Here is a 24,983-nt window from a genome sequence, read left to right as displayed (position 1 = left end):
AAAAGCCTACGATGGTCCTGAACGTTAAAACAGGCTCAAAAGGTTTCAATGACCTGCTAGACACTAATAAACAGACATTTTGTCAACAGGACCTGACTCAAATTAGTTAATGAACCTGTTATTATTTTCTCACCAATCTTAGCATGAACAGAGATCACTGGAGTCACATCACTTTAACTAAAAATAAATGGGATGTGGTAGCTCAGTGGTTAAGGTGTTGGGTTACTGATCGGAAGGTCATGGGTTCGAAACCCAGGTCCACCAAGCTGCCACTGCTGGGCCCTTAACCCTCAGTTGCTCAGTTGTAAGGCACTCTTGATAAGGGTATCTGCTAAATGCCATAAATGTAAAGTGCTGTGACCAAGAATATGGAGGGTTGTCAAAGTGAGAACTAATTTCCAGTAGGAAATGCTAAATTTGGTTGGAAGAATCAGCTAACCGGTTAAAATTTATTGTCCAATCTTCAGTCCATATACTGTAACTTCAGGTTATTGTTCCAACTAATCAGGAGCCCTACCTTTCCATTTAATGATGGTTAATCAGCTATTAACAGTAGCTAATGCTTTTCTGGAAGGATAACCTGCAGGAACCCTGCATAAATTTGCCCAGCTATTAACACTGAGCACAGTGTTTAGAAATTTACGCAATGATCAGCAATCTTGCTTGTCCCAACTTCCAGAAATGTAGCTCACAGCAGGTTTCCTTTTCCAGCTGGAGATAATGTCCCACTTCCTTAGTCTGCATGCACACCGAAAGCTAAAATCTACATCATAGCAGAAACACTCAGTAACTGAGAAAAATACAGCGGTGACTTTGCCATACCACAAAATCTTCTCTTGTTTCAATTATCATTAAAGCGTCTGGTTTTCCCATAAGAGCCCAGCCTCTAAAAGGCAACCTCCATTTACACGCTTGGCTGTTAACACATCAGATTTTAGGGGAGCATGGCCAGCAGCTCTGGAAGGGCTAAGGGAGAATGTCATTTATGTTAAGTGGAGGTGGTTCGCTTATGGAACGCTCTCGGGAAGCCATCGGCAGACCGCACATTTTGCTCATGCACCCAAAAGTGGCACGTAAGGCAGCCGTGGCTTTGGCTTGTCAGACAAGGAGAAGCCACGGGTTATGGCACAGTTAGTCCAGTTAGACATCAGTCTTGTCTCCTTTTTGCTAACTCAGACCTGCCTCAGACATTTACACACCTTGTGTAAGGGATCTGTTTTTAAAACTTGAATGCTGGTACAAGTTATCAAACCACCTTTTCTCCAGTAATGACCTAGGAATCCTGAATGATTAAGATTTGTGTAGTTAATCTGAACTTTCCTGTATAGACACACCGCTGAGAGTCCCAAACTTATCTCTCACCTCACATGAGAATTCTTTATGCTGATTTTCCTGCTTGAAAGCTTCCTGCGTGATGCTTGACTTTCAAAGTAAATGGAAAACGCTCGGAGAAATAAAATCCCCCAGTTGTCACGACCGAGGATGGAAGGAGACAGACCCGTATGCAGGATAGCTTCAAACGTAAGGGGTTTAATAAATAATGAAGACAAAGACAGAAAAAGACGATAAATAAACAATACAAATGACGACACTTAACAATGACTAAACATAACGAAGGGAAAACGTAACTAATGATTCCGTTATGCCCTATGGCTTAAATCCCTCACTTTAAATATAAAAGACAATGATGACACAATATGGATCGGGGTGGAGACAGGGAGGAGCAGACGAAGGCGTGGCAGACACGTGACGAGAAAGATAAACAAAGGCACTTGGCCAAAAGTCCGGGCTGAGTCCTGACACTAGTATGTGTAGCTAACAACAGACAAGTGTATAGTTCATCGTTATAGATATTATGGATGCATCGGAAAATGTTTGAAAAAAATTCTAGCTAAAATTCTATCGAAAAATGAACATAATTACTGTGCGTAACATGTTTTTACGAATACAGTATGCAAAACTGTAAACAGTTCACTTCTATCATTGACAATAACTGGAGGAAATTTACTAGATTGTTTTTTTTATTTTTTTTTGTATTGATAATTTATTAGATTTTCGAATGATTTGTTTATTAAAGGTAATTCTTTAATATGTAAATCGGCTTAATGCAGCTCAATAAAATAAGATGGCCTAAAAGTCTGCAGTCAGAAGAGTTTATGGAAAAATAGAAAGGTAACATTAAAGAAATTAAAAATGATCTAGCAACGTTTTAGGGGGCCACGGTGGCTTAGTGGTTAGCACGTTCGCCTCACACCTCCAGGGTCGGGGGTTCGATTCCCATCTCCGCCTTGTGTGTGTGGAGTTTGCATGTTCTCCCCGTGCCTCGGGGGTTTCCTCCGGGTACTCCGGTTTCCTCCCCCGGTCCAAAGACATGCATGGTAGGTTGATTGACATCTCTGGAAAATTGTCCGTAGTGTGTGAGTGAATGAGAGTGTGTGTGCCAAGCGATGGGTTGGCACTCCGTCCAGGGTGTATCCTGCCTCGATGCCTGAGATAGGCACAGGCTCCCCGTGACCCGAGAAGTTCGGATAAGCGGTAGAAGATGAATAAATGAGTGAGAGAGGAGTGAGTAGTAATGTTTTACAGTAAATATACTGCAATGTGGACCTAGTTCATGTTTTATTGTTTATTACGTGTAATTACGTAACGAGTAAGTAAAAATCTATAAGAACGAACGTTTCTGGTTGAATTATGTTAATGTTACCAGTGTCGGAGGATCAGGGATGAAAAACCACTGGTTTTCTGGGTAAATATATTCAGAAAAAAAACCCTATTGGAGAAGCTGCACCTGCATGAATTTTGGGTTCTATTCTGCATAATGTTGTTTCCAGCTAGTCTTTCGAAGTCTTTAGCGGTTAACCGAGATTTGTGTCTGGACGTTTGGCTCTGAGGTTTTGAAAGAGCATTACCTCACGTGGAAGGCTCTAAGCAGGGTTTCTTGTTTCGTGATGGTAAAGCAAACCTCACACAGGTCTCCCCACAAATGTCTCACAGATGTTTCGCTAGCTGGCAACAACCTTTCCTGTTTGTCGTGAGAAAAAAAAAAAAATCACAGTTTATCCAGCACATTCAGAGAAAATAAACTGATTTGTATAGACAAACCAAGAATGTGCACTCTCTGGGAGATGAATATTTGTGCAGTTAAGGAGGAGAAAAAAAAAAAATCACAGGATCGGTAGGACCCTAAAGAACCTCGGGTGAGCTTGTATTCTGAGAGCATTAGGCAGGTAGCCACGTTTCAGAAGGCTTATGAGATCGTTTATTATTTCCTGAATTGAAACGTCATAGATCATAGGAAAGTAAACATGAGCTGCCCGCAGCATATTTGTTTTCAAGATGGAGTTAAGGTGGAACTGATGCAGATGACCCCAATACCCTTGGTACCTGCTGGTGATTTGTTTAGGTTGTAAACAGAAAGCAAGTGCTTTTTTTCTCCTTTAATCCATGGCCTGCTTTGCTGCCAGCTCTTGCAGCTGTTCCTGAATTAGCAGTTTAGAGCAGAAAATCAGGCACAAGATTCCTCTTGAGGATCTCGAGCTGTGCGCTCTCAGTGTCTGACCTAGCTCGAACCCCCCAACTGCTGTGCTTCTCTGGAAGTTCTATACCAATTCTTATTTTAAAATTTATTTAAAGTCATTTGTTATCTGTTTGACTCATCTTCGATTCCTAAAAAGGACAAAACTCCAAAAACTCACAGGAAGTTATTCTCTGCTAGGTTTTTCTAATAGATTTTGTTAGGAATGAGGTGTTTGTGCATCTTCGGGTAAGACGGAGATTTGGATTACAGACCTGACGACCTTTTGCGTATGAGCTCCTCGTTTTAGCACCAGCTCTCCTAAATTTATCGACGTCCCTTGATTTCCACCACCCTTTTTTTTCTCCTTAATTTTCAATTTAGTCATTTTGCTTTCTGTCTATTTAAATAGACGGCGTTTTGATCGTGTTGATATGGAATAAAATATCTCAGTAAGGGTTAGGGTTAGGGTTCTTCATAAACCATAGGGTTTTGCATTCGGTTTATGAAGATAATTGGCAAGAATCCCCCCATTGGCAATTGGCAAGGTACTGGACAATTGGCAAGGTTAATAGTTAATAGTTTATTAGGGACATTATTGAAACTTTTTTTGGTCAAAAATGGCAAATATAGAGAATAAAGGATAACAAGTTATAGAGAAAAAAATAGGACTACTGTAGATAAAATATCGATAAAAATAGAGTCTATAAAAAGATTAAATGTAGCTGGAAAACAATATATAACACTAAATTCCTGAAAGAGGAAAAAAAAATCTAAAAATCGTTTTAAATTGTACAAATTAAGTGCAGAATTCGCTGCTTCTAATCATAAAAAAATTCAAAATAAAAAGTAATAACCACAAAATGTAGAAAAATGTAAAAATGTGATTGATTCCAGCGTCAGCGTTTAATTGTCATATCGCCAAGCCCTCGTTAGCCGAGACGACATTCATACGGTTGAGGAAATACTCCTAAAAGGTCAGCTCCCAAGGTCTTTCATCTTGATTTATGAACAAAATATTTTGAAGACCAGGAGAACCTGGTCTGTATCGTGTGATAAAGGAGAGTGCATGAAAAAAAAGCCCTCCTTCTTAAAAACTTCACAGCTGGTCTGAATTGCATCTTGGAAGCACATTGTCAAGCCATCCCAGGCGGGACTTTGTTTTCAGGAGTGAACGCTGGAGGATATTTGCTTATAATTAACTTCAAAACATCCAGTCTCGCCGAGATCCATGTGGTCCATGGTAGATGCACACCATACTCCAGAGATGTTCTTCCAAGGTTTGGGTTTGTTGACCAATCCGACGGAGAGAATCGTCGCCTAAGGATGTGGGACATGAAATAAAAGAAATCTGGTTCCATTATGCAAGGCGAGCGAAGCCTACTGAGCTGTCTTCAACTTTTTAGAAAACGTGTCAAGTTTTCTGTGTCAGCAATGTTTTTTTAATTTGCATATTTTTACAGAATGAATATGTGCCTATGCTGCATGACAGGAATTCACGAATCTCTTGCCTCCATGTTCTGATCAAGCGGTGTAACCTGACTGCACTTGGCATGTCTCGGTAGCCGTTCCTCATCGAAACGAACAATCCTTCACGCAGCAAGTGTGCTGTTTCTTCCACCAATTTTTTTTTTTTTTTTTTTTTTTTTACTTTACTACCGCCCATTGCATTCTTGCAACTTGTGGTTTCTGATGATTTATTGTACATCATTTGTTTTATTGGTTTATTTTCCCCCGTGTGTTGCTTGTGTTAGACCTTGCTTTGGCTGCTGTGTTGTGGTTTAATAGTGATGTCACAGGGCTGGAATGCTGTCTATGGGGAGACTTTTTCTCCCTGCTTCTGGACAGGCTTCCTCCCAGACCTGGTGGGTGGGGGTCTGGATTTATTTACTCTCCTTAACAACCAAATCAAAATAATGACAACTCCATTTGGAGGTACTCATACAGTAGGAGACTCTGCAATTATATAAGAGCAATTTGGGGAGGTGCTGTTGGTGGTGATGGTGCCTGTGTGAAGACCTTTATTAAGGTCCTGTACCCAAAGCAGTTAGGTGTTCGCATGCTTGCAGGCTAGGAATAGCAAGCCGAAGTGGCGCCACCCATCGGCGGGGGAAAACCGACAGCCTCGGGTCTGGCTTTCCACCTTGTCTCAACCTTTAGTTCTTTTGGAGCATCTGCTCACAACAACACTGTGAGGCAGATAGTTTTATCTGGGATGTTTGTGCTCAGATTACTCAGATAAGTTTCGTGCTCATATGACTAATATCAAATTTCATCGGGTTCAGTGGAAAACAGTCAAAACAGTGGAACAAATGTCCTTGTTCTTTTGTTTTGTGTTTTGTTTTTGTATATTTAGGGGAAAAAAAAGATGCCCGGGCTTTAGTCTGGAACTCAACCATGACTGTCATTCCTCCATCCATCCATCCATCCAGCAATACAAGAAAGAATAAAAAAAATAAGCAAACAGATGCTAACATAAAGCTTACAAATGCAACGAACATAATAAACCTAACACGCAGCTTCAGACACCAGCTCAGCCGATTATTTAAACCACAGACACGTCTCACCTGTTCACATTCAAGACCAATCAGCAAAACAGCCCCATGATCCTAGCAGGACTGTCTCGTATTACTTTGTTTTAATGTGGCTGGCCTTGTCTGCCCTCAGAGCTACAAGGATTTCTGGTTGGCTCTTTAGCATGCAACTTCAAAATAATTTCATGGGAAGGAGGAGGAAAATAACAATATGACAGTTCAAGAGAAGTGTGGAAGCAGTTATAGCTTTACAAGCCTGCATCTGGTTGAAGTGATTCCAAAGAGAATATCAATCATAAAAAAGGGAGGTTGAAGGTAATAGAAAAGAAGACGAGCGTTTATGATGCGCGATAGTGAGTTTCAGGGTTTCGTACAGTATTATTAACACTTATCCTACATTCGTAATAGCAGTTGACAAGTCACTTGCGTTTTGCGTCTGGTGCTTGTGTACAGACTGCTATGTTTTAGGACAGGATAATATGAAAGCCAAAGAATAAATAGGAACTAATTGAACGCAGGAGCTAAAGTTCGTTCATTCATTCATTTTCTTCCGCTTATCCGAACTTCTCGGGTCACGGGGAGCCTGTGCCTATCTCAGGCATCATCAGGCATCGAGGCGGATACACCCTGGATGGAGTGCCAACCCATCACAGGGCACACACACTCTCATTCACTCACACACACACACAACGGACAATTTTCCAGAGATGCCAATCAACCTACCATGCATGTCTTTGGACCGGGGGAGGAAACTGGAGTACCCGGAGGAAACCCCCGAGGCACGGGGAGAACATGCAAACTCCACACATACAAGGCGGAGGCGGGACTCGAACCCCAACCCTGGAGGTGTGAGTCGAACGTGCTAACCACTAAGCCACCGTGCCCCGTAGCTAAAGTTGCGGGGAACTGAAGAACATGATGACACAAGCCACAGGATTGCTCCCAGGAATCGGTGACTTGAGTCAGTGGCTTGGATTACCTTTCCCAGATTTATTTTTACATTGCTGCTTTTCTCTTCCACAGACCTGCCAGTCCAAGGTGTATGACTTGTCTCATGGCATTTCCCAGTATGCCTGGTTTCCTTGTCGAGAAGCCCAGCAGGTTTCCTGGTACCTGGTTTCCCGCCCATACTGGCTGAAGGTGAGTTTACCATCCCCCATCCACACATCTCCCCACGAGTCAAATTGTGTTCAATTCTTGATTCTGATTGGTTGATTTAGTTTCTAGAACAACAGAATATTTTATTGTTTCTATACCAACTAATACGACTGTCAATATCTTCAAAGAGCGGGAAATTAGTCTGACATGTCATTCTTTTTAATAATCGTTTGCGAATAGTTGCAGGATAAGTAGAATATCACCGTTAAACTTTTACTAAAGTAATCGACCGCTGCAACGTGTCTGTTCACAGGCGTTTTTCTCACACCCGATGGTAGCCACGGCAGTCATCATCCACCTGGCGGCAGATGGGACGACCATTTTTGACTCGGTGCAACCTCAGACGCAGTGCAACATCTCTGTGCAGCTGGAGGACACCAAGGACAAGATCCACAACTTAGGTCGGTAGAAGATCATGATCGAGTTCAGAACGTTTACCTGGAACATTTTAATATGTACCTTACCAAAAAATTGGATACAAGAGAAGTCCTATCGATTGTTGCATATTTTTGTAATTGTTAACGATGGTAGATCTGACCTCAAACACCCCCCTCCCCCTCAGGTAATTGGCGCCTTAGTTGCCGCACCAACCCGCTGGTGATCCCCGTGAGTCATGACCTCAGCATGGCTTTCTACCATACCAAGGCTATCCTCCTGATATTTCGCTGCCCATTGGTGGCCATCTCCGGTGTGGGTCTACGTTCCTTCCAGTTTTTCGACCCTATCACCATCAGCAGCTGCCAGAGCAATGAGATCTATAACCCCATGGGCCAAAGGTGAGTTAAGAGGTCTCCTAAAGTGTCTGTTAACATCCTGGAAGCCTTTTCTCAGATATATCACCATCCGTCTTAACACATAACACACAGTATGAATTGAGTGTGTGTTAATTGTACTTCCCAGGTTAGAAGTGTTTGAATACTTGGCATGAATACTTGTTGGCTTGTTTAGGGAAGGGGCTGATCATTGTAGGTCTGCTTTCATGGAGCATTCTTTCTGAACCTTGGAACGATTGCAGAATATGTCGCTTTAGAGCATGTAGGCTTGCGAAAAAGTAAGCACTAGATTTCACCCATTTGCATTTTTTTCCATGTTGCCTAATTTTTTGGACACATGACATGCCTGATATCATATCATTGCAGATGAATTCCTGCAAAGCTTCATATAAGAAGCAAAACATCCTAAGACTCTATCCATCCGTCTTCATTTTTGCCTTCAGAGTGAAAGGCGATATATATTACTTATATCAATTACTCATACAGATATAAAGGCTAAATCAAGATTGCACCTAAGCGTAATTTCATTGCTTCACGGGATGATGCGGTGATTTATTTGAGCCCGTTTCTCGTCCCTTTAAAGGAGACATTGCGTTCCATCTTGCTCGGCTTAAACGGGGGTGAGTACTATACCGCCTCGTAAATTTTAGACCAGAAGTAATTTGCAAATGCTGGAATGGGTCACTTCTAATATTGACATGGTGATTTGTGTCAGTTCCTTTTTGGTTTGCTTTATAGAGTGGTTTATTGGCATGATCATAATGCACTCGCACACACAGGCACACACACACATACACACAACACAAATGCAGCACAAACGCAAATGTAATCTATGATCCTGCGCTCTGGGTTTTTTGGCCTCTGTATTTTTTTTGCGTCGTACTTGGAGGCAACGGAGGACTTGCTGCCAACGGTACTGCATTTCCCGTAATCCTTCTACCTCTACAAAACACCAAGTCCCCTGTTCCCAGTGTTGTTAACAACGGGGGTCATTATAATGGCCCGCTTTTGTGTGCTCGATCCCATTTTTTCGGCACTCAACGCCTTTCAAACAAAAGCTTTGGCGCTCCCTCACATATTTGGATGCTTTGGAGGAATGTGTTTTGTTCTTTCCTCTGCTGCTCTTTGCTTGGGTGCCAGGCTTCAGAGAAGGTTTTCTGTATGAGAGTAAGTAGACATAATGAGTTTAAATTGCTCAAGATGTTGCAAGTTTAAACACTCAAAATGTCGTTCAGTGCATAAACAGTGGAGGTTTCAAACGAGCTGCCAGTTTATTGGTTGCTAGAATCAGCGCAATCCCGGTTTCACCTTCTGGAACCAGTATTGCAATTTTTTAACCAGTGTTACAGCTGGAGAAAATTCTTTGAATCCCCAGACCGAGAATGGTCCACCACTTTTTTTCCGTCATAGGTTCATATTTCTTACTGGACAATCATGTTTCTAATCAAATCCCGTCTGCTCTGCGGTTGGGAGATTAGATCAGCTGTTAGACAGAGTTCCGACTTCTTCGACTTTCATATTTAAAGTAATCAATTATTTGCCGAACAGATGGATGAACTTTGACTGGCACACCTGCGTTCGCATGTCTGTTTGTTCGCTTTGTGTTCGATCTCCGTTCCAGTCCAAACGCATCGCGTTATGTATTATGATGTAGGTGACTGAAAAAACATTTCAAACAAAAAGTCTTGGCAAGGCTCCCAGTGTGAGATTTATTGGTGCTGTATATCACTACTGTTGCAGGGGTAAAGTGAAACCTTGTAGTCATCAAAACCGTTCGGTGGACTACAAACGCTGGTTACATAAAAGATGATTGTTAAACGGTCGCGAACTTCGGTTTGAACTCTTCAGTTCGCTTCGAGTCTTAACGGTTACAATCTGACATGTTTATTTATTATTAGCTTCAAAATAGAAAACAAGAACATTTATTAATGGAATGTTTACAGCTGGGGGAGGGCACGGTGGCTTAGTGGCAAGTTTGCATGTTCTCCCCGTGCCTCGGGGGTTTCCTCCGGGTACTCTGGTTTCCTCCCATGTTCCAAAGACCTGCACGGTAGACTGCTTCGATGACTGATGACGCCTGAGATAGGCACAGGCCCCCCGTGACCCGAGAAGTTCAGATAAGCGGTAGAAAATGAATGAATGTTTACAGCTGTTATATACGGTACGTTATATCCATGTTATAACAAGAACCAATTTGTTTCGCAAAGGTTCCATGATTAAAAATGATTCAAACTAAAACGAGTGACTCCTTTAACAGTAAATGTTTGTATTCCTACCTAAAGTGCTGTGTTAGAAGAGAATAAAGGATAACACACTTGCTGTTATGGGTAATCATTGACTTCTGGGTGGTAACAGTGACTCCTGGATTCATCACACCACCTCACTGAGGCCAGTGGAGGCTCAACAGTTAAGGCTCTGGGTTACTGATCAGAAGGTCAGGGGTTCAAGACCCCGCACCTCCAAGCTGCCAGTGTTGGGCCATTGAACGAGACCCTTAACCCTACAGCTCCAGGGGTGTTGTATCATGACTGACCCTGTGTTCTGACCCCAGCTTCCTAAAAATCTGGGATATGTGAAGAAAATGTTCGTTATCCTGTAAATGTCTTTTTCTTCAGTTCTCTGTCACCTTTACAGCATATACACTATATGGCCAAAAGTTTGTGAACACCTTCACATCCATAAATGTGTTTCCGTGGACACTCTTCCACTAGATTTTGGAGTCATGTCAAGATTTTCTTTTTTCTTTAACATAATTTCTAAAGGGTCGTGAGGCATATAACAATGCATTAGAAACTATACAGAACAAAAGATTCCATCAGATGCAAATACACAACAGTGTGAGACGTATAGTATATTCGGAACATTATTGATCTGTGCTCATTCATCCACAAGAACATCGGTGAGTTTGGGAACTGATGAACGAGAAGGTCTGGGATGCAGTCTGTGCTTCAAGTCAGAGTCAGGGCTCTGTGCAGGACACTCGAGTTCTTCAACTCCAACATTAAACTCCACATCATATCTTGATGGAGCTCAGGGGCTTCGTGCACATGCTGGAAAGGTCAGGTCTCTCCGTTTTAGTGATGGGAAATTGTGAGAAAGACATTCTACGCCAGAAGAGTCCACTCTTACCTGGAAAGGGCCTGCGTGGGTGCAGGGTTTCATCCCAACCGAGCAGAAGCCACACCAGAGTCTATTGAATGCCAAGATCAAAGATTTATACAGATAGAATCAGACGGCGCTCCTGTTTAATTGGACATCCTGTGGATTAGATCGGACATCCTGTAAGCTTTCAACTTTCCAGTCTTGGCAATATTAAGGCAAAGACCCACATATTGACCTGACACTCACCTGTCTACATATGTTTGGCCAGATAGTTTATCTTTAAAGCGGTGCTTTGATTTTGGAAGTCGAACTCAGCACAACTGACCGCAAAATCAGTCGCTTCAGCGATCCCGCTCGCTCCCGCTTTTGTGTTTTCAGCCTTCAGATCGTCTTACTTTGTCCACTTAGCACTGCGAACAAGATTTTAATGGCATCGAAGTAAAAAAAAAAAACAGTCCTCACACGCGTCCATCGTGTCTGGAGATCTTTGTGAACGATCGGACATGACATCTTGTCAGTAACAAAAGATTCGTTTGAATTTTAGAAGCCTGTCCATTGACTTGTCCATTGAAGAGAACGGTATCTGGCGTTTGTTTGTCTGCTGTTTCAGACGTTTCACTTTCAGCCATGGTGATTTAATCAGCATTTAATCAGGCATGTGTTAATGATTCAAAAGGACTTTATTTGTCTGTGTGGGGAAGAAGTGAATGTGAATGTGGTTTGCTTGCTTGTGTGTGTGTGTGTGTATTTGTGTGTGTGTGCAACGGATATGGAACACATCCGATTTTCACGTTATGACAAAGAGTTCTAGTCGATTCCTTGACCGAAGCACGTCGAGTTACAGTAGTGTCCCAGATCTCTTACTCGGACACAGGTCCCGGTCGAGCCGCCATGCTCGACTCTGCTGTGTTTGACTCCGCTTCCATCGCGGTGCTCGTGAGGTCTCATTTGTTTAGCTCCAGAGTGGAAAGAGTGGGCCAAGCACATTCTATTTATACTGCAGCTCCCTCCCTGCGGCTTTGTTGCCAAAGTAATGAAGATTAATGTCAGGTTGACCGCGGTGTGTGTGTCTCGCTGGAGTTGAATGTGACATGTAGTATTCCACTGTTAGTCCTCCGGGCCGTCTGGAGGATGACGTAGTGTAGTTTGTGTGCAACAGCCTATCTCTTTCTCACTCTCTCTCTCTTTCTCTCTTTCACTCTCTCTGTGTCACTTTTCTTTTCCTTATCTCTCTCTCTCTCTCTCTCTCTCTCTCTCTCTCTCTCTCTCTCTCACATTCTTTCTATCTCCCTCCAGTTGCGTTCATTACTCCTGCGAGGCCATCGACTGCCAGGAGCCGAAGGTCCGCAATGCAGAGCTGCGATGTAGCAGTGGCTTTTTCAACGGTGCCCGATGCACTGTCACATGCAACAGTGGCTACGTGCTGCAGATCCACCGGGACGATGACCTCATCAAGAGCCAGGTATGCGCACGGCTGAGAAAAGAACGAGAGAGAGTGAGAGGGAGAGAGAGAGAGAGAGAGAGAGAGAGAGAGAGAGAGAGATAGAGACAGAGAGATAGAGACAGAGAGGGAGAAAAACATTCTCTCCAGTGTGTAAGAAAAGACAGAGCTACTGTATAGTCTGCTTCTCAGTTTCGTCCCCGCCGTCTGGCCCCAAGAAACGTCTGGATAAAACAACCAGAGAGAGAGAAAAAAGAGTGAGCGAGAGAGAGAGAGAGAGCGGATGAATGAGCGTGTGCATTCCAGTCGACCCCCTTTGCCAAGAGCCCCTGCGTTCTCGGCAGCCATTAACGTTATAGCGCGGCACCTCAACAACTTTTTCTGACGTGCACCGAGGAGCCGCATGTGGAAGTGGTTAGCAGTGGTCTTAAACACTCAGCCCCCCCCCCCCCCCCCGCCTCCAACCATCCAGCCCTGCTCCCTGAGTTAAGTCTCCATACACAAACTAGGCACAGCCCTAATACAAACACACACACACACATATACATGAACACACACTACATACTTCAGCAACAAGACTCATAGTGTGTTAGGTTGTACAGATATTCTCTAATTGTACTCAATTATTACAAAAAAAACTATATTTAAATCACAATCATAAGTTCAGAAGTTACAAAAATGTAATGTAAATTTCACGAATGACTTATAGGTCCACCATAACAGCATTTTGGACTCTCTCACACTAGTAGCAGCTTCCTGACATACCTGTTAAAATTCTGTCTCGAGATCACTTGGTCTAAGACCGTGGCATGATTTGCTTTTGATTTTGAGACAGATGTATTCTTACACCTCATATTCATGTGTGTATTACAAAAAATATCAATACTTTTTCAAATATTCATGCAGAAAAGAATTGGCGTGGGGTGTGTAAACTTTTGCACCCACCGCTGTATAAAGTGCTCTGTTCAAAGCAGAAAAAAAAGACAGGAGCTGCTGTCTGATTGGTCAGTGCATGATCTAGGGGAGGATATTAAACCGATGAGTGGTGTAAAGATGGGCATCAGATCCAATGACAAAAAAATAATTCTGTGTGTGTGTGTGTGTGTGTGTGTGTGTGTGTGTGTCTGTGTGTGTGTGTGTGTGTGTGTGTGTGTGTGTGTGTGTAAAAGTAAAAAAAAAAGTCATTAAAAAGTCATATTATCAAAATAAAAATAATGGAATTTTTTTGGTCAAATTTTTTTTAAAAAAATTTTGAAAAAATAAAGTGTGTGTGTTTGTTTGTGTGTGTGTGTGTGTGTGTGTGTGTGTGTGTAAAAGTAAAAAAAAAAAGTCATATTAAGTAATAAAAATAAAAATAATGGGATGTGGGATGTGGGATTAGACCATTTTTTCTGGTCAGCTTTTTGTAGGAAGTCCCAAAATATGTAAAGTGTGTGTGGAAGGAATTGAGTCGAGTGCAAAAAAAAATGAATGAATTTTAATGAGGTTCCTTTAGCAATCATAACCTACTTAGAACACGATCCATCTTTTATCTTTCGTACATACGCACGATGCTCCGAACGCTCACTCTGGAGCGGTCGTATGACCCGGAAAAAGACAGGACGCCCCAGGCCTCGTGTCGTATGTGGCACGTACGCGTGTGTGCGTGCAAGATTGCAGCATCAGCACGGAAAAGAGTGAAAGACGAGACCGACGTCAAGCTCCTTCTCATCATCTTGCTTCATTAGGGAATTGCGGACTTGCTCCACTTGTGTCAAACGGGTTTCCAGGAACTCTTTTAGATCATTGTATCTGCAAAACCATCTGTTCTGTTTTCACCACTTGTTTGTGTGTGTAAGTGCATGCGAATATGTCTGTGAGTGAAAGAGAGAGAGAGAGAGAGAGAGAGAGAGAGCGCCTGGGTACACCGTTGTTTTTGTTTTCTCCTTGTAAACCCTTTTCTCAGATGTTTGATGGATAACCGGTGTGGGAAACACGCTAATTCTACTTTCCCCTGGACATGCAAATGTGCAACCGCGCTATAGCGGCGAGATTAAATCTGCCGTCACATGGAGGCCTAGTAAACCGAGCAAATTATCAATTACGCTCAGCTTTCAACATCGTACAGGACGTTCTCGGTAGGAGCTGTGTACTGTAGCAAAAGTTTGTGCACCCAGATACCAAAGTTTACTCTTTTATTTAATTTCAAATTGTATTTGATTACCCTTAATGCCGATGATTGGTCTCTATCTAACATTTCCCATATTTCAGTCCCTCAGGCTCAAACTTTGAACTCGCTTTTTTTAGTCAAGCATTTTTATTTATTTATTTATTTATTTTTGGACACACTGCTCAGTCTAAGAGACTTACGTTGATGACGGTGATAGTCTACGGTGGTGGTTTATTTCAAGGTTTACTGATGTATATCACTGCTGCTAAAAGAGTCTAATCTTCTGCTACATCTAAGGAACTGCACGGAGAAGGAGTGTAGGCAAAGAGTCTCCAGATTTCACCGGGAGTTTTCCACCAGAAGAACCTTCACACTTTCCTAAATAATAATAAAAAAAGATAATAATAATAATCGTTTAAATGGCAACGAAGCTGATGTCATATTAGAGCGGAATGATTAAATAAATAAACAAACAAACAAACAAACAAACAAATAAGGAATGTGCTGTTACAGGAAAATAATCAATAAGAGTTAAACACTTCTTTGGTTATTTGTAAGTATCAGCAAAGCATGTTATGTTCCTCATAACTATAAAATGTATCGTTTACATCCTGAATCGATAAATTTCTGTAAAGCTGCTTTGGGGGTAAAATGTCCACGGTTAGAAGTGCTCCACCTATAAAAATGCACCGAATTGTAAAAATCCCTACATACTGTCGCCGAAATGCTTCTTTACAGACTGAGATTCCGACTTGCGGTGATTCCTAGCGATCGTTGTTAAGGTGCATCTATACGATAAAGGAGCTAAATGGAAGCGGGTGTAACGCGAAGCATGTTGTTTGGGCTCTGCTTCAGCAGATGTGCTCTGGAGATGTCTGGCTTGAATTAGACACACTATCCAGCAGAGAGGAGCAGAAACCTCAACTGTAAATAAAATTAAAATGGGGGGAAAAAAAAACAGGAGGAAACTCCTTTTGCACAAACACTGTCTTTTTAATGTGACCCGTTTCCCCTCACACCCCCCCTGGTTTTGCCTTCGGCTGGACGTTAAACGCCAGGATCCTGGTGTTTTACGTGCGTTTGTTATGGGTTTGTTTGTATGTGCGTGCGTCCGTGTGTGCGTTCATGGGTGCATGCACACACACGTTTACTCGCGTCTGTTTCTTTTTACAAGGGAAAGCAGTGTATCAGCATGTAAGACTCATCTGTTAGGTGCGCTAAAGTGTCCCTGACAGGGCTTTGTAGCCAGTAAGCCCACAGGAAACCAGCAGAAACCAAATCTCGCTCCGGCGGACGGTCGGTCAAAGCCGAGCGATGGGAAATCCAATAGATGTGCATGATAGATATGGGAAAGAGATGTTACATGATTCCTGCAGTTCTCCCACAGCGCACAGAAAAACACACACAATGCCGAAAGGCTATAATCAATGGATATAATATAATATGGAGAGAATACTTCCCTACTTCTGTTATCTGTAGCTTCACATTAATATATGTGTGCATAAATACATGTCTGTTTTTTCCCTGTCAGTGCAAAACACAGTATGAAGGAAAAACAAAACAAAACAAAACAAAAAAAAAACAATTTTAATCGTTTTAAAAATTTGGAAACATTTGAGAAAAATCTAATTCAACAAATTCAGAAACAGGAAATTCTGTAAAAATCCTGAAAACGCAAGTGCAAAGTCTTCCAAAATCCCAGCAGCAAAACAAAAATTATAACAGAAAATGCAGGAAAAAACAAAACAAAAATAAAACAAACACAAAAAAGGAGACAGTAAATTTGGAAACTAAAAAAATTAAGCAAAAAAAAAAAAAAACCACACAAAAAAACCCCCGGCAATATCCACTAGATTTCTGGGCCAGAAATCTGAAATGAAGAAAGATTCGTTGCTTAGCAATATTATAAATCAGTATTTAGACTTTTTCTGAATACTGCACCTTTAACTTTACAACATTATCATAAACCTTTAATTTTTTTTAAGGTCTAAGTAGCGATAAAAAGTTAAATTTTTGATGTTTGCTAGCAAGAGAAAGCAAGCGTTTAAAATTAGCAAGTCACTTAAACTAGCTAACTTTGTGTTTAATATCTCGCTAATGATTAGTTGTTAGCAAATACATACACAAGAGTTTATAATCACTAAAAAGGATAGAATTTGAGATTGCCTCGTGGTTCGTTAGCATCGAAGAGAAATCTACTTGAGCTAGTTAGCGTTAACGAGCTATATGAGGATTCCTTGTGATTTAAGAAAAAGAAAATCGATTTCTTTATTTATGAATCCCACAGTTTATACTTTCTACTTTTTCAACAGACTTTCCTTCATTGCACTGGTCTGGAAACTCTGCAAAGACATGCGTGTTTAATTCAGGCCACTTGCTCTGTGCAACATTTCAGATCAGTTCCTTTCAGAACGTTAGCTTATGGCACAACCATAAAGATTCAGAAACCTGTTATCAGTTACTGGGGAAAAAAAATCCTTTGTTGATACAAAAATACACAGCTGTCTGAAACTATGAAAACGATGATTAATGTGTGTTTTTCTGATTATGCGTCTCCTTTGATATATTTCTTGGACGATATAACCACAGTGAGGTTATTCAAATTTGCTTATATTGTTCTCGGACTGTGTTCACCCCAGCGTTTTTTCTGTGATGGCTATGAGATTTGAGTTTGGTATTTATGAGCTAATGTTATGCTCGACATAATTCAAAGTCCGCTGCACGTAAATGTTAGCAGTCTGTGGTTTAAACCGAGGATCGCTATGCTGTAAAATAGTCATTTTCTGGCAAGGAGACTCGAATATTAAACGTTAATCCTTTATCAGAAATTACAGAATTTCAACTGTATCCAGACTATTAGGTGCGTTTTAAAAAATAGATATAAATCAAAGAATATTAAATGGAGATTGGATCAAACATCAAACAGGCAGGCTAGTAAAGCTTTATAAAAAAAAAGAGGTCTATAAAGCTTTTCGGTCATCCGTATCGTGAGTCTCGGCCGTTAATAACGTTCGACGATTTGCGACTCATCCGTTCGTGTCGAATTTGAGTAGAACTTCAAAATTAAACCACATGTCCAGGTTTTAGCACTTATTAAGTAGTACCGTTTTTATACTACTATACACAATAAATGATATGTGTATAGCAGAATGCAATTTTTATTACAACAGAAGGTTTTGATCCATCCAGATGTACTAGATTTGAGCAGCCAGGTTACAAATGCATGGTGTTTGATGCAGCTAGCAAACTAAGATTGCTAACAGGGAATCAAGATCACCCCCCCCCCCCCAACCCCCTAAAGTGCCCTCCTACACACTCCTCAAACCATATGAGGTTCTTAATTAAACTTATACAACCTGGCGGATGCGTCATGACTCATTCACTGATTCATTCATTCACAAATTCTTTAGTCTATCGCTGGGCAATTGGCAGAGAGAGAGAGAGAGAGAGAGAGAGAGAGAGAGAGAGAGAGAGAGAGAGAGAGAGAGAGAGAGGGAAACATCCTGGATGAACAGAGAGCAACCTGAGGTCAATATCAAACCAGGACTTGGTGTAGATAACTTTAAGGCCACAACGCTACTGGTTGCATTGTTATTATTGCAGTGTACATAAAAATAAAAATAAAAAAAATAATAATAACTGGTGTGTCAGAACTTTACTGGGGCAGCCATATTAAAGAATCTCCGCCGCTCAGATTTATAGCACACGGGGACGAAGGGAACTCGATATCGTAAAAACCGTAAATTCAGATCGTCCCTGCTATTTAAAAAATAAACAAATAAATAAATAAAGATCGTCGTTCAGGTACTATTTACATCGGAACAAGTGTAGATCGTAACGAACAGCACTCGTGTACGGTAAAGAACATCTAAGAAACTCTGTCTCTAAGTCCAGGTTTAAGACTGCAGGCCTCCAGAGATGATTTTTCACTTTGTAACCAGATGTTCAGGGCATTTTTTGAATATCAGTGTTTCAGTAGAGCAAAAGAAGCCAACATTCTTTCACAATGATATCTAAACCACACGCTGACCTGTTTAGATCAAAACAGTCCGTCGTGTCTGGCTTTTTGGATGGGAATGTTCGCTGGCATAATAGCCAGATGTACCAGATATCTCCCACTATAAAAAATGTACCATTCCAGGAACTTTTTCCCTCTTTGAAGTTTAACCAGCGACCTGCTTTGCACTGACTTTCATGATATTTCAATAGTTATCTGATCCATCTACAATGTAAATCAGTTCCAAACTGTGACATGCACTAAATGAGAACATTTCAAAACACTGAGTCTCCCAAGCAAGCGGTGACTTTTGAGACTTAATGGCAGTTTATGGTGGTTGTGGCAAACAGATGATGTACTCTTATTTATTTTTAGTGTTGTTTTGGAAGATGAACAAACATAAATATATGAGAGCTATTTGTGTAGGCCGAAACAAACCGTTTTAAACGATACTAGACCCGTCCATGAACCTTAGGGTTCTTCAGTTTGTCTCTCTGGGGCAAGCTTCAATGTGGAAAGGCACAAGAGGTGGATTTAATTTAAAAAAAAAATCAAGGTTAACTAAATAGAATAGAAACCCAGAACCCTTAGAACCAAAGGAACAGGCTTTCACTGTGTTTTTGAATAACACAAGGTTTCACCATTTTTACATCACAAGCTTACATGTCACACTTTATGTATTCAGTTTGGCATCGCCTCCCACTAGTAGCCATAACAACTTCAAGAGTTTTGTCCATTTTCCCTACAGTTTAGTCATAGCCAGTTCCCACCCAGAACATGTGCTTCTCCCACACATGTGAAACCAACCACTGCATCCTTTCAAACTGCTGCTCATTAAATATCCTAGGACAGCTACATTTGGAAAAGACCATTACGTGAATTATTCTGCATACAGGGACTGTTCTAGTGATGAGATCAATCAGGAAGGGAAAAAAAAACAAAAAAAAAACAACTTTCTTTCCTTCCAGGGTCAAATATGGTCTCTTTGACTCCCAACCACAGACTCTTGTTGAGCCCATGGTCTGTGGCCTCCCTGACAAGTACCATGTACACCCTGCCAACTTCTATAGACATTGTCACAAAGCAGCTTTACAGAAATCCAGATGTAGATTTAAGAGTGGCAAGGAAACTCTCCCAGGGATGACATGAGAATGAAAACTTCAGAGGAACCGGACCGAAAAGGGAACCCATCATCTTCTGGTTGACACCAGATGGTGGGATCATTACAGTATGCAGTAGCATAGAAAGAGAAACTACTGAATGTATAAACGTTAAAGAAAACAGAATGTTCAGTTATTTGGAAGCACACGTACTCTGGCATATCCAGATGAGATCATGTACAGCAGGACAATGTTCACACCTCAGCAGGAAGGTGAGTCATACCATCGGCATACCAGCTATTGGAAAGTGCAAGTCTATACAGAATCCATGTACAGCAGCAAGAAGGTTAATCATACTGTAAGTACATATGAAGGCAGGTAGGTGTTAGGAGTGCAAATAGGGAATCCAGTAGGACTACCTACTGTATGTCTGCATAACAAAAGAGATGGAATGCCAGAAGGTATAACAGGTTTGAGTTCACCCTGGGGCATCAGCATCCTGCCATTGCAATGTCAACAATAGTGGCATCCTCAAGAAATACCAGTGTACCAGTGTTTATCTATGACAAAGAACCACCTAGAACTGCAACTGTAGCTAAGAGAAGAATTTAAAATGCCTGTCCAGCTTGTCTACTGAGGCAGCTAATGCATGACTTCCAAGAATATATTTTATGTTTAAATTTTAAATGATACTTCAACATCCCACCTCCGCCTTGTGTGTGTGGAGTTTGCATGTTCTCCCCGTGCCTTGGGGGTTTCCTCCGGGTACTCCGGTTTCCTCCCCCGGTCCAAAGACATGCATGGTAGGTTGATTGGCATCTCTGGAAAATTGTCCGTAGTGTGTGGGTGTGTGAGTGAATGAGAGTGTGTATGTGTGCCAGGCGATGGGTTGGCACTCCGTCCAGGGTGTATCCTGCCTAGAAAATGAAAGCGGAAGAAAATGAATGTATGAATGATACCTAGAAAGCGGTAGAAAATGAATGTATGAATGATACTTCACCAAATTGTTTTTAACAACTGGGCATCGGTCGGTTTCAAGCAATGCACAAATGTACAAAATCAAATTCTTTCCAAGATACAGGAACTCAAATCCAAATCAAATTGTCGTATTTGTAACGGGTTTAAACAGGTTACCATTTTTACAGCTTTGCTTTATTGTGTAGTGACCCTTGGCATTTCTTGCCCTGTTTACCCCTTGTAGTCAGGATCTACGGTGACCATGACCTGTACAGATGGCAAGTGGAACAAGCAGGTATCCTGTGAGCCTGTTGACTGTGGCCTTCCTGACAAATACCATGTCCACCCTGCCAACTTCTACTTTCCTGAGGGTACCACCTATGGCAAAAAGTGCACCTTCCAGTGCAGGGAACCTGCTCAGCTTGTAGGTGAGAAATGTCTACCACTCTTAACTCATGGGTAAATGGAATAAAGCTAGCTAGTGAGACTAGTGAGAAGCTGGTTCAGGTGCAGAATAGCAGCAGGTTACTTTCGGTAGTGATAATAGGGAACTTAAAATTAATAACAATATGTGTTTGGGTTGGAAGGGTTGATACGGTCTGTTCTGATAAATCTTTCTCATTTATTAGCCATAAATTGTTACCCAGACATGAATAGAGGCTAACACTCAGAGGACCATTTTAATTTTGCCTTGCTATAGGAACTAATAACACACTGACATGCATGGAGGATGGCCTGTGGTCCTTCCCAGAGGCTTTGTGCGAGCTGCGTTGTCCTGCGCCTCCCATCATTCCCAATGCTGTATTGCAGACCAAACGTTGTAACGAGACTGGCCTGAAAGTGGGCTCACTTTGCAAGTACAAGTGCAAGCCTGGATACCATGCCACCAACAAGCCCAAGAGGTACTTTTCACTGTCAAGCTGTTTACTTCCAGTCTAATTACCATCACCGTCTAGACTCGAAATTCTCGACACGCTTACAATTTGCTGCCATAAGGTGGTACAATGAATAGTCGGTTTGTGGTGATAGATCTAAAACAAGGTCACTCAGATGACCGTGGCCTTCCATGTCCACCCTTCCATGTCCACTTCATCTTTCCTGAGGGTACCACCTATGGTCCACATTTTTACCATTTGTTTGTTTGTTTTTCTTTAAAGACGGGCATTTAAGATGCAGTGCACAGAGGATGGCCGATGGCTGGAGGGATCATGTGAGCCGGTGATGTGTCCTCCACTTCCTCCAGTTTTCCATGGCATGTACCACTGCACTGATGGCTTCCTGTTCGACAGCATGTGCTGGCTGCAGTGCCACTCTGTCAATAGCACGGCGAAGGCATCCGCTCCCTGCAAGCAGGTCAGTCATTTCCTTTCTGTCTGAGTAATTTCCATAATACGACCAGTATGTCCAGAAGGATTTTTGTTCTTTTTATACAAAAACAATTTGCCAGTTTTTTAATTTATTTTTTAAAATTTACAACCAACGCATCATGCATTTTTTTTAAATCTATCTATAGGTATGATAAGGAGGTCCCATAATCACTCATGCTATAACAGATTTAAAACATATTCTCTCATCAGCCTAACCTGTCTCTTGAAACGAATCAGGTTAAAAGCAAAAAAAAAACTTGGTTTCTGTGTCGCAAAACTTAAGCACTGAGACTGGAGACAAGTTGGCAAAATAAACTTAAATCAGCAATATATCACAAAATAAAGCATAAAATATGAGATCAAGCTCATTGATAAACACTTGGTTCAGAATCCAGCCTTGCAAATGGCTTTTGCCTTGTTTCCTCTGTGTGTGTCTCCCTGTGGTTCCCCATCTGGTTTAATTTCAAAAGCTGTGGGTTCAGAACCTAGAATGGGAAAATGACTGAGCGTATGTCCTCGTCACTCACTCTCTCTCTCACACACACACACACACACACACACACACACACACACACACACACACACACACACACACACACACACACACACACACACGCGCGAGCCGAACACAGGCTGCTGGATGACTGACCTTGCCAGCAACATCTCTCGCAACACCCCTTTGATGTCCACTGACCTCATGGTGGAATCTGCAGCATGGCACAAACAAAATCAAGTGTTGCACCAGATGTAATCCTGAATGTTTTCAAGTTCATGTCACACGCACCTAAGCTGACGCACAGAAACATTCCGCCAGTACGATTCGATTAAGCCTCCTTTTAATTGCACGGCATTAAAAGGTCTGAGAATTTGGAGTGATCTGTCTGTTCGATGGGTGATATAATGCGTCTGCTGTCTCCCCAAGCAGGGACCACACGCCAACATGATCCGCTGCAGGAAAGACGGAAACTGGACAGGATCTTTCCAGATCTGTCCACAAATACAGGGTCAGTGTGCTTTACCGCGGAACCTGAATACAGGAATCCGGCTCGGCTGCAAGAAAGGACACGCTATAGGTGGGCATGCTGAATGAATCATACGCTCTTTATCTAACACTTCTGTTTATCACAAAATGATTTAAATAGTGTCACTTCTAAATACTTTTATCTAAGTATTAGATTTGATATAATGACTAAGCCAGAGGTGACAACCATGTGGACAAACGTACTAAGAAAGCTCTCAGGATCAACAGTTTTACAGATTTTACAGTAGGCAAAGTACGGGTGAAATGAACACAGACATAACAGACGATTCACAAATGAATGTGAGAACAATGACAGAGCGTCCAATTAACTGGAAACATCCAAGCAGGACTGGCAGTCGTTAGTGTGAAAATTAGTTACAGGTGTTATAATACATAGGGATTTCATTAAGAACAAAATTAATGTTTTATGAAGGAAGTCTCGGTAGATTTAACTACAAACGGAGTGACGGATTACGTGTTAACGCGTCATCGTTACGCGAGAACGACATGAAGCTCTTTATCGATACGTTTAAACAAATTAACAAACAAAAAAGTTCAGACAGACTAGAGATAATATTTAAATTTGTTTTAGTATAACAAAACATGGTTACCTCTGCCAGGAGGTTAAGAGGTTAGCCATCGACTGTTAGAGAGGTGAGTAATTCATTTCATTAAGCAGATAATTAAAAAAAAGAGGAATTGAAGTTCTATATGAAGGCTCATGTCCTCGGGATTCAGATCCACATGTCACTGGAATTACCCCAGGAGGTAAAGTTCGCACCATAATTAGATCGAACCAAAATAAATAGTTTTATTTATTTATTTATTTATTTATTTATTTATTTATTTATTTATTTATTTATTTATTTATTTTAAAAAAACAACTTTCATGCTTGATAGTAAAATTAGTTTAATCTCCCGAACCATCTGCTCTGATGGATTCTTATCAATATCAAAAACACAAATTATACACATTGTACAGATGTTTCAGATTAATATCTGGTTGCCTGTGCCAGGAGGTTAAAACCAGGCTGTAGAACGAGCATAAAGATCAAGCGCCTGCAACTGGATGTTAGATGTTACAGCAAGCAGTAATCAGCAGGGATCAGAAGGGATGTTAAAAAAAAAAAAAAAAAAGGAAAAAAGGTTAAAAAGCATAACATAAAGCGTTTAAGCTAACTCACTCACTAACTGCATGGTATTCATTTTCATAAAGGGTGCCAATATTTCTTTAAAATGGACCCTATTTACAGGAACTATGTACATTTTCTTTTGCTTGCACTTCATTTTGAATTCACTCACCTTTTTCTCCTCTCTGTCTCTCTCTCTGTCTCTCTCTGTCTCTCTCTCTCTCTCTCTCTCTCTCTCTCTCTCTCTCTCTCACACACACACACACACACACACACACACACACACACACACACACACACACACACACACACATAGGAGCAGAGTGTGAGCTTTCATGCAGGGACATGAACAGTGATGTGGTCATCCTGCCTGACAACATGACAGCAAGTGATGTTCTGAAGCACCACTGGATGAACCCACCCAAAGTCACGGTGTGTATTCTCCTGTCGCCCTGGACAGCACACACACACACACACACACACACACACACACACACACACACACACACACACACACACACACACACACACACACACACACACTTCACCAAAGAATGTTTTCTCTCAGGCGGCTGTGGGAGAATGTTGCACTCTCTCTCCATATCTCCATCGAGATGCTCTTTCATGGGATGTGTGTTGAAGTGTGTTTGACTGGCCAGTGATTCATATTTTCTCATAGCTGTCTGAGTATTGGATTTCACTTGAAAATGAGCATTTAGGGCAAAAAAAAAAAGCATCTA

At 41.5% G+C, this 24,983-nt stretch overlaps 1 protein-coding gene across 2 annotated transcripts in view; it reads left to right on the top strand.

Moving 5' to 3' along the window:
- The window catches only part of pappaa (pregnancy-associated plasma protein A, pappalysin 1a), a 94,553-nt gene that overhangs the window by 49,031 nt on the left and 20,539 nt on the right, over nucleotides 1–24,983 (top strand). Inside the window, exons 12-20 of one of the 2 annotated variants that reach the window (XM_047809532.1) lie at nucleotides 7,072–7,188; nucleotides 7,460–7,607; nucleotides 7,769–7,982; nucleotides 12,378–12,543; nucleotides 20,970–21,153; nucleotides 21,426–21,627; nucleotides 21,883–22,078; nucleotides 23,015–23,165; nucleotides 24,560–24,675. In XM_047809532.1, the coding sequence (XP_047665488.1) occupies nucleotides 7,072–7,188; nucleotides 7,460–7,607; nucleotides 7,769–7,982; nucleotides 12,378–12,543; nucleotides 20,970–21,153; nucleotides 21,426–21,627; nucleotides 21,883–22,078; nucleotides 23,015–23,165; nucleotides 24,560–24,675 (1,494 nt within the window). The remainder of the gene's footprint in view (nucleotides 1–7,071; nucleotides 7,189–7,459; nucleotides 7,608–7,768; nucleotides 7,983–12,377; nucleotides 12,544–20,969; nucleotides 21,154–21,425; nucleotides 21,628–21,882; nucleotides 22,079–23,014; nucleotides 23,166–24,559; nucleotides 24,676–24,983) is intronic. The other variant, XM_027136773.2, reaches the window with a different exon arrangement.

This window comes from Tachysurus fulvidraco, chromosome 26 (assembly GCF_022655615.1).
Source record: "Tachysurus fulvidraco isolate hzauxx_2018 chromosome 26, HZAU_PFXX_2.0, whole genome shotgun sequence".
In the NCBI taxonomy this organism is placed as follows: Eukaryota; Metazoa; Chordata; class Actinopteri; order Siluriformes; family Bagridae; genus Tachysurus; species Tachysurus fulvidraco.
This window is presented reverse-complemented; position numbering and strand designations above follow the sequence as displayed.